The sequence below is a fragment of the Drechmeria coniospora genome, chromosome 01 (genome assembly GCF_001625195.1).
Source record: "Drechmeria coniospora strain ARSEF 6962 chromosome 01, whole genome shotgun sequence".
Taxonomy (NCBI): Eukaryota; Fungi; Ascomycota; class Sordariomycetes; order Hypocreales; family Ophiocordycipitaceae; genus Drechmeria; species Drechmeria coniospora.
In genome coordinates this window covers 5,159,213-5,169,146 of record NC_054389.1, presented here as the reverse complement: position 1 = coordinate 5,169,146, position 9,934 = coordinate 5,159,213, and the positions used below count along the sequence as shown (strand labels likewise).

Genomic DNA, 9,934 nt, shown 5'->3' with positions numbered 1-9,934 from the left:
CTCTCTTGGCACCTACAGTACCTGCAGCCGGACGTCCGGACGTCGCGAGGAAGCAGGAGGCGGAGAGTTGGAAGTGGCAGGGAAAGAAAATGGCCGGGGGAGAAATGGCCGGGAGAGAAATTCCGGGGAAGAAATGGCCGGCAAGGAAATGGCAGGGCAAAGCACCCGCTGGAGGAAAGCGAGACAAGGGGCGGGGCGGTGCCGCAACGGTGACGGAACAGCGGCACGCTGGAATCCTGAAGGCGGCGGCGGCTGAAGCGAGCAAGCCACGAGCAGATTCGCCAATGGCAGCCCGCGCCACGGCGATCCCGGTGGCTCGTTCCTAGTGCCTGGCCACTCGAGCAAGTACACATTCGTACCCCTACCGTACCGGAGCCTCGGGAATCGCCATCCAGTGGGGGGCCGCCGCCCAGAGGGTGGTGCGGTAGTGGGAGGTCTAGTGCCCCGTGGGCTCTTGGTGCTCGGTACGAGTACTTGCCTGTACCTGCGGTGGCCGCGAGTGCACCGCGTCGTCCTTGCGCGAGCGCTGCCGTGTGCCGCATCGAGTGCGCGCATGGCCATTTGTGCGCGTACATGCTGGTACCAGTACTTGAACGTCCTGGCGTTGCCGACCATCGTCTTCTTGTCCCATCCCATCCCATCCCGTCCCGTCCTGTCCTCGTCACCAACGCCGTCCTCTCGGATCGTGTCGAGGAGAGCAAGGAAAAGCACACGAGTCTCCCGAGTAGCGGATGCGTCATCCTGCTAGCGGTTAGTATGCTGCTGCCACCAAACTTCTTGTGCTCGGAAGGTGGTGATGCCGTCCGGGTCCCGCAAGTGTACTTTGTTTGGTGAATGTACTTGCTGTACGTTTGGTGCATGTTCTTGCGCCTGCAGTGCAGCAAATGGTCCTTCATGCCCGCCGTACAAGTCGGCACGACGATGGATGAGCTTGTCCGTCGGTCGAGCCCGTACCGGAGGAGGACGAGCTTGACCTTTACGTCGCAGCCTGCTTCACCCATCGTACGCAAGGACCCGTAGGTGTCGAGTGCGCATCGTATCGTACCGTACTCCGCTCGTGCAAGTCCTGTATTGCTTCCTGCATGACCCTTGTAATGAAAAGGGCAGCCGGCCGTGCCCCACTTCGCTCTGTGCGGCGAGCACTGCTAGCATCTGCTAATACCGGCAGCATCTCCAGTGGCATCTGTGGTGGCCCTGGTGGGCAAGGAGGCCTGTGGCAAGGTCGGCGGCACCAAGGACCAAGGTTTGGGGGGGGTGGCCCGTCCGTTCGTCCCCCAGAAAAGGCAACGCCGGTACGGCCTGCACCGCATTGGATACGCCCAGGGTACCTGCACGCCCGTGGCCCCTCCTACTCGTTGGCGGCGGCTTCGCCGCGGCACCCAAGTACCTCGGGAACCCCCCGCGTACCTGCGAGGTAGCGACAAGTACCCCCTACAGCGGCGCACCCACCAGCCGCACAGCGGCCTCGACTTCATCGGCATCGTCGGGCGAGAGCCGGCCGGAGCAGAAGGCCAGCCCAGCTCGCAGCCACGCCACTGCACGTCGGCGCTTCCTTCCTTCCATCCATCCCATCCATCCCACCTGGCCATTCATCTATCCACCCATCTGCTCGACCAAGTCACCCACTGCCACTCACCCAGTCATCCATCCACCGCACGCATCTCGTCCACGCATCCCCTCGACGCTTGCCATCCTCTCACTCACTCCCATCCCCAACCTCGCCTTGATCCGTTCGCCGCCGCCGCTCCCTGAGCTGTCCGCTCCAAGTGTTCGCGATCGACGGCTGTCATCCTGTCGCCACGTCGCCCGTCATCGTCGCAGCCCTCCGTCTCGCCCTCCTCATTCTCACGCTCCTCCTGCTCTTCTGCTCTCCCCCTCTCCATCCCCCCTCTCCCCTCTCCCTCCTCCTTCGACCCCCTCCCGCGTCCCTCCCGAACCTCGGCATCGGCCTCTGCTCTCTCGCCACCGTCCGCACGTCTGTCCGACAACCGTCCTCCGACCGTCCCAAGGGCCTCGGTACCCTTGGCCCTTCCTCATGCCTCTCCTCGACGCTGTCCTCGGCTCCCGCTTTCCCGCCTGTCCCGCCTCCTCCTTCTCCGCCAATGTACATGGATTCGTCGGTCGGCCGCGACGCTGACGGCCTGCCGGCTCATGCGCCTGCGAATTCCTCGGCCCATGCTTCCTCCCCGACCGAGCCTCCCTCCAAGCGACGCCGTACCGCTCCCCTCCCGACGGACTGCTGCCGCATCTGTCGGCTGCGCAAGGTGAGTGATCGACCACCACTCCGCCTCGGCCCCTCGATTCGACCGGCCCCTCGATTCGACCGGCCCCTCGATTCGACCGACCCCTCGATTCGGCCGGGCCCTCGACGTGGTCCCCGCCTACCCTCCCGTCCTGTCTGCTCGTGGAGCGAAGCTGGGCTGTTGAGGGAGCATCTTCCATCCCGCCCGTCGACCGACCCAGCGGCCGGTTCGATCGCTGCTTATCTGTCCGTGTCGACTGACGTTGGATGAATAAACTTCAGGTCAAGTGCTCCGGCAATCCCGGCAACGGGCCCTGCACCAACTGCGTTCGCCTCGATTTGGCCTGCAGCTTCATCCTTGCCGTCGAGGACGACCTCTCTTCGAGTGCGCCTGCCCCCCCCCCCCCACCACCACCTCCTCCCGTTCTCGATGCCCATCCCTTGTCTCGTCTCCGCTGACTTGCTCGTCCCCCTTCCCCGCCCTCAGTCGCGAGAACGACACCGTCCCAGAGTCACACCGAGGCCGGCACGCTGAGGAGGAGAGCCCAAAGAGCCTGCAGGGAGTGCCATTCCCACAAGACAAAGTGCTCCGGCGACCTGCCCCGGTGCAAGAGATGCGAACTGAGCAACCTCAGCTGCGAGTACACGCCGGCCAAGAGGAGATTTGCCAGCCTCCGCACCCAGCAGTCGGCCAGGTCCAGCGCCGCCAACTCTCCGACGGCCAGGAATCCCGATGGCGCCCTGAGCCCTACCCTCAGCAGCGGCAGCGGCAGCGGCAGCGGAAGCACGGGCATCGGCAACGGCGCCGGGACTGCTCCCGGGGGCGAGGCTGGCCTGGGCAACGGCAACGCCTTTGCCCTCCTGATGGACACGGCCGCCATAAGCGCCGAGTAGGTCACGAGGCGGAATCCGCGTCCGAGCCGATCGCTGACGGACCGAAACAGGGCCTTGATGGCGCGCAAGGATTTCATCTGGCGCCACCTCGACGCCTACATGCGCAACATGTACTGGCTGCCCTCCCAGGGCTTCGTCCATCCCGAGATCACGCACCAGCAGATCGAGGTGGGAAGCCTATCCATCCGAGGCTACCGTGCCGGCCGACCGACTGGCTAACTCTCCGTCCACAGGATGGCTCGCTCAGCCCGGCCTACGCCGCCGGCATCTGCGCCGTCGCCAGCTTCTTCGTGAACCCGACCGAGGCCGGCCGCGAGTTCGGCCAAAGGTGCAGCGACCACATCGAGATGACCCTTTTCCAGAGCGTCCAGCGGTTTTCCCAGCACCTCTTGCCCCTCTTCGCCTTCAACATCACCTTCAACTTCCTCAAGGGCTCCATCGAAAAGGTTTGGCAATGCTTCGGCTGCGCCTCGAGGCTGATACTCGGCCTCCGCATCAACTGGGATCAGTCGCCCCCCGAGGGCAACTTCGCCCAGCAAGAGGCCATTCGCCGCATCGTCTGGCATTTCTTCCACCTCGATCGCGTCCTCGCCGACGGGTACGAGGAGTACATTTCCTGCCGAGCCGAAAACATGCGAATCCCTCTGCCCTGCGACGAGGCCGCCTTCCGAGAGAACCGGCCGGTGGTGGCCGAGATGCTCTACGACAAGCCGACCCTTCCGCCCAACAGCACGAGCCTGCACGCCTCCCTCATCCGCCTCGTCGACCTCCGACATCGAATCCAGGTGTGAGTACCCTCCGACGCCTTCCTTTCCGCACCCCACCCCACGTCCGCTGAACGGCTGTCAGCACCACCAAGAGGCTTTGCTCGGCCTCGGCCCAGAATCTCCTGCACGTCGATGGTTCCAAGATCATGGCCGACATCAATGGCCTGCAGAATGAGCTCACTCGCTTCCACTCCTCCCTTCCCATCGACATTCGTCTCAGCGACCAGAGCGTTTCGCGCTACATGGCATCCATGAAGCGCCCGGCCTACGTCTATCTCCACTGCCATCTTGCTGGGAGCCACATCGACTTGTACCGTTACTTCCTACCGGGCCAGCAGGAGCGCATCCCGGACGAGATCATTCGAAAGCTCCCGCAAGCATTCGTCTCTCGGTCCCAGAAGCAAGCCATCGCCCACTCCATGTCCTTTGCCCGCTTCTGCGGTGCCGTGCAGGATGAGGTCGACCAGATGAAGGGCACCGGCAGGATCGAGCTTGCCGGCGACTACTCGACCATCCAGCTGGCCACGAACTGCATTCGAGTCCTCGTCCTGACCCTAAAGTACAAGCTCTACCACGACATCACGGAGGATACGACGGCGCCCTTGTGGAGGGTCACGACGGTGGACGAGCCGCACATACGCTCCCTCATCAGGTCCGTTCAACGCTTGACGGAACCGTGGTGCGGCATCTTGAAGATGGCCCAACACGCGGTAGGTTCTCCGTGACGCCTGGCCTCGCGCCTGCAACACGCACCGATCAAGCATGCTGACCCGCACGCGCGCTGCAGTTCGCTCAAAGCAAGGCCCTCGTCGCTGAGCTTGACAAGGCCGACAAGGTGGACGACAGGCAGCGACACGGCGAGAAGATGTTCCCGCCCCTGCGAGCCACCGGCGACGGTCGCTTTCCCGGGCCGGAGCTGCTGCTGGGAAACCCCGCCGGCTCCGCGGGCGCCGTGGAGAACCCGCTCAGGCATTCTGCCCTCGACACACAGGGAGCCGACCAATGGCTTCGCTCGGCCACCATGTTGACGGGCAGAACGCCTTCCTTTTCGAACTCGCAGCTGGGAAGCGTTGCCATCGAGGCAGGCACTCCCGGAATCCCCATCCTGCTGGCTCAAGCCCGCAAGGCAGCCGCGCTCGACCAGTCGGTCGTCGCCGGAATGTTCGACGCGAACAACACCGTCTTTGGCCTAGCAAGCGTGCTCCCAGATGGCAACCTGCTGTCACCGCCAAACGACATACCCATGACGATGCAAGTCAACGGCAGCATCGACCCTGCCATGTACCAGCAGGAGGCTGGACCGAGCTCCGGATTCTTGATACCGGAGCCGGGTCCCTACCTCGGCGGCTTCGCAGATCAATATTCCAATGCCTCGGGTCAAGCGACCAACTTTGGACCCCAATCAAGCTACGGATGATGTCGGCAGGCAGGCAGTCTTGACCGCTCGATCAAGCAGGCGAAGAAAGGGAAACACCGATCCCTCCCGCAAGGGCACATCATCTCGGTTCGCAGGAAACGGGCTGGGAAAATGTCCGACCGGCCCGAAGATATCCTGCAGTGATGGCGGCGATTGGCGAGACATTCGCCCTCTCGACCAGCAAGCTTGCCAACGTAGAGATGCCTGACCCTTATTTGCAGGAACCTGTGGGTAGGTGAGGGATGGGTCACGAGCACTATCACGAGGCATGATCTATTTCCCATCAACGGTTCGCGTGTGCAGACATACCAGGCGAGGAAATGCAGGATGATAGTATGCCCCGTATGTATATCGATTTTCAGATTGGGTGGGCACTGCTGGCGGACTCGAGGAATACGCGACCGAGTCGCTGGAAGCGATGAATGTACTTGTACACCTTGTGCTGTGCGCTGTGCCGGGATGCGCCAAGAGTGCAGGCAATGTGTAGACAACGTTGCAGCGCAGCGGAAGGGTTGACGCAGCAAACGCGCCCAACCTATGCGCTCATCCCGTTCAATAATTTGCCAATATTACATGACAGCTTGCCCAGCATGTATGTATTTACTCATGCACGTAGGTGGTAATAGTAGTGCTGTCAATGTATGAGGCGTCTGCTCCGTACTCCGTACAGAGCAGGTCATTCATGCAATATTGTCAGACATGCCTTTCCTCGCCTCCCGCACGCCTGGCTTGCGCCGGGGTGACTTGAGTGGTTGGGACCGGCCTGGTGCTGTGGTCGTGTCTCGGAAGTGCAAGTGGCGCATGCCTGTCATGGCGGTCGCTGTGTTGATAAACAATGACGCAACCGCTGTGGACGGCAACAATTCGCAAGGCTGGTTGGCGGGGAGTATAGACTGGATCGCAGAAGCGGCCTGGAAGAGATGAGCACGCCGCCACCAATCCGCTCGCCCACCGTCGAGCCACTTGACCTCGGGCGCCATGCATCCTCGATTGGCCAAGCAAGAGCAAAGGCAGAGTGCAAGGTGACAACTGTAGAACGTAGGAGCACACAGGTGAGGTCACAGTCACGGGAGCTTCATCAATATTGTAGAGAAAGATTGTACATTTATACGCTGGCGAATATACAACTATGCCACAGGTATGCTGAGCGGGTTTGGAAGCGGACGTTGAAGCCCGGTTCCCCGCCAATGCAACGCTGTAGTTGCCATGTACCAACTGCGTCGGTCCTCCAGCGAACGTCCTGGACTCGTCACAGCTGCTGTGCGGCCCGGTCGGACAATCGTACAAAGGATACAAACGGTGCGTCTATCTTGAATGTCGTCATCAAGGTCGGAGAGTGTAAAGAGAAAAAGAAAAAAGTATAAAAAGAAAGGTAGAAGAAGTGGTAAGGGTTGGGAAACGGCTTGTTGATCAAAACCCGCTAGGATGTGCAGAGAAGGGTAAGAGAAGAAGAAAAGAAAAGAACCACAGGGCGACGAGGTTGCCAATTGCAGTATCCAGTAAAGAAAAGCGATGCGGCAAATGGTGAGGCCAGATCGGATGCTGTCGTGAATGAAGAATGAAAAAGCGGCTGATGAAGAGGAGTGGCGGACGGTCCAAATCGAAATGGTTCGTTACTGGAACAGGGCGCGGTCCTTCTCCTTCAAGCCTCCTATCTGGTCCATGTCGATGGAGTGGAACTGATCTTTGGAGTCCTTCTCGTACGCTGGCAGCGGCTCCTCGCGCATGGGCTCGAGGCCGACGGTGGCGTTGTCGCCGACGCGGACGACAAGCACGCGACCGCTCCTCGGTCGGCCTTGCTCATCCTGCTCGTCGGGAAAGGTGATGCGAATCTCGGGCACGTTGTCGAGCGAGTGGGGAGGCGAGCGGGGGTTCTGCAGCATCGGCTCGCCATCACGGCCGATGTAGACGATGCTCGGGCGGCCGGTGTGGGAGAGCGTGAGGCCTCGCTTCTGCGACATTTCCTTGTAGGTCGGCAGAGTTTGCATTCGCTGCCGGTTGAGGCGGCGCCGACGATGGAGAAAGTAGAGGGCGGTGGCGAGAACGAGGGAGAGGAAGACGAGGCCGAGGATGGCGAGCAGGAGGTTGATTAAGCTGTCGGAACCATTGTCGCCCGAGTTGACAGCTCGCGTGTAGAACTGCGTGACGGAACGAAGCGATCTCGTCCTCAGGTTGGCCAGGGCATCGGATGTCAAGGGTGCTGCGATCGACTCGGCGGTGCGGGAGAGAAGCGTGCGACTTTTGGCGACGAGCTCCATGATGGAAGCGGTGTGGTTGTCGAGGGGAGCCATGGCTGGCATTGTATGATGCGGTAACGTATTGTTGTTGGACGTGGCCCTTGCGTAAGAAATGAAAAAGGGAACGTCTGCGGTGCCCATTAGCAAAGCTCTCGAGCGAGGCAACGCATGACGATGTCAATATATCGCAAGGGACGTTGGGTGCGGACGAGGCGGCCGACGAGAGTGTCGCCGGTAGCAACCCATACCAGGCAGTGTCGCAGGACGGGTAAAACAAGCAAAAAGGAAGAGAGGAAAAAGAAGGGCGGGGGGGCTTGCACGTACGGGACGGTGGATGCAACAGACGGTGGTCAGCTGCAAGCGGTCCAACAATAATGAACAATGGCTGGCGAGGCAGCGATACAGACGGACTGCGTCTGCGGGCTAGCTGGTGGCAGGGAAGAACGACTGGACGGACGCCGGCTGAAGGAATGGAGCCGAGCGAACCAAGGGTGCGGAGGCGAAGGAGCGAAGAAAGCAAGCGTCGAGAAAAGAGCGAAGGTGAAAAAGAAAGAGCGACGCTGGAGACAGCCAGTCGAAGACGACTCCGAGATGATCGTAACGATGATGAAGGAGATGGGGAGCGAGAAAGGGACGGAAAGGGGAGAGGAACGGCCAGGTAGAAAAACCTCGAGGATCCCGCTGCAGATGATGACGGGGAAATGAGGGATGCATGGGGCGAGCGAGGAGCAAGGGGGCTTGGGGGGCGCTTCCACCCTCCATCGGCAACCTACCATTGGCCGATTCGGTTGAAACAAGAGGCAGCGGCCAATGACGGCCGGCGTTTCCTCCACTCTCGCATGGTTTCCCGGTCAGCAGCCAATCGGACTCTCTGGCCGACCCTGGCTAGCTCACCTTTTCGCCGTACGGCCTGCTGCCGCGCAGCGCACTCGCCACCGTGCCCAGCTGCCCGTGGCGTCCACAGCTTTCCGCTCAGCGTTTCCACGGAGTACACCGACCTCGATCTAGGTGCATCTTACGCCGCCGGGGCGCTGAGGCGGAACCGCTAACACGAGAGGGTTGCCGCGCGCGCCTCTGTGGCTTACGACCCTGACTGGCAGCACCCTGGAAGAAAGCACGTCAGATCTGAACCAAGATCTGTCTTCCCTGGCGGATCGCCCAAGGTTCGCACATGACCAGCTTTTGCCGTGCAGGGAGGGGTTGAATGGGTACGGGCACAATCAAGAGAATACGAAAAGACAAAGGCTGACTTTGTTTGGGACAACAAGACTCCGTCGCCATTCACACAAGAAGAGGATGATGGAGAATGACGGGATTCATCTGGTTGAAAGATGACGAGTCGACGGTACGACCAAATCGTTCTGCCGCTGAGTGCGACCCGGGCGGAAGGATCAAGTTCCGCACAAACGACATCGCCGCCAAGTCCGGATGCTGGCCGCGCATGGGTGCGCGTGGGCATCACGGAGCACGGAGCAAACCAAAGGCAAAATGCGTTCGTGTACGCTCTTGGCGTTTCATGACGCCGCGGCTGACAAGCTGTGGTGACAGCTGGGTACGGAGGTGCTGCGCTCCCGCCGTGATTGAATGCTGGCCACCAGACGCAGGCAGACTAGACTAACCCACTCGGAGTAGCTGCGGGCTGCGAGTGTTGCTTGCTATTACTTACTTTGTCGTCAATCGAGGAAACAAATGGGCAAAGTATTTCTGTGCGTGCACTCTTGGCGTTTCAAGCAGCTGCGGTCGAAAAGCTATGGGGGACAAGCCGCTACGGCGCACACTACGGGCGCACTAACACACGTACTAACATGCTGCACTGCCCGGCACCGCAACAACCAGTGGCAATACTGCTAGCAGCTAGGCACGACGGACTTGCCGACCTGCTCTTGGTGCACGCTTGCACTGTCGCCAGTGAGCGGCAGAGATGTCGTTCCTGCGAGTGGCTCGAGTCCCGCTGACTACGTGCACAGGATTCCGCAAGTCCATGTGCACTTGCACTGGTCGTCATGTAGTCCAAGTACACCTACGGTTCATACTTCATACAGTGTAGTGGTGCGGAAGTGACTTGTCCTCGGGATACGTAGGTGCGTACTAGGTAATACTCTGTAGTAGGTACTAGGTACCTAAGTCGTGCGTTTTGCCCCCTGCCGGTTTACCCGCAGACTCACCCTGAGCCTACTAATTTTTTACTTGCACTTCCCGACTGTGCAGTGCGGAGCAAGGACGCGCCACCCACCACCCATTGGGAGTCGTCGTCATCTGTACGGAGCAGGACGGTGGTAAGTAATACATGCCACAACTGCCTCTGCCGGACCGCCATCGTCGTCCCCACTGCCAACAAAGCTTCACACCCTCCTGGTGAGCCGCCCATCTCGAGGTA

At 60.7% G+C, this 9,934-nt stretch overlaps 2 protein-coding genes across 2 annotated transcripts; one reads left to right on the top strand and one right to left on the bottom strand.

Annotated features, from left to right (window-relative positions):
* Nucleotides 1-573: 573 nt before the first annotated feature.
* DCS_01287 (uncharacterized protein) lies at nt 574-5,320 on the top strand (the record flags this gene model as incomplete). The annotated part of the gene is made up of 9 exons (XM_040798621.1): nt 574-750; nt 1,169-1,664; nt 1,754-2,264; nt 2,525-2,690; nt 2,753-3,132; nt 3,187-3,304; nt 3,370-3,923; nt 3,986-4,613; nt 4,691-5,320. 9 exons carry the CDS (start codon nt 574-576, stop codon nt 5,318-5,320), a joined length of 3,660 nt encoding a protein of 1,219 aa, XP_040659504.1.
* Nucleotides 5,321-6,933: 1,613 nt separating this feature from the next.
* On the bottom strand, nt 6,934-7,611 carry DCS_01286 (uncharacterized protein; the record flags this gene model as incomplete). The annotated part of the gene is made up of 1 exon (XM_040798620.1): nt 6,934-7,611. The coding sequence occupies one exon, from the start codon at nt 7,609-7,611 to the stop codon at nt 6,934-6,936; it is 678 nt and encodes a 225-aa protein (XP_040659503.1).
* Between the last annotated feature and the right edge of the window lie 2,323 nt (nt 7,612-9,934).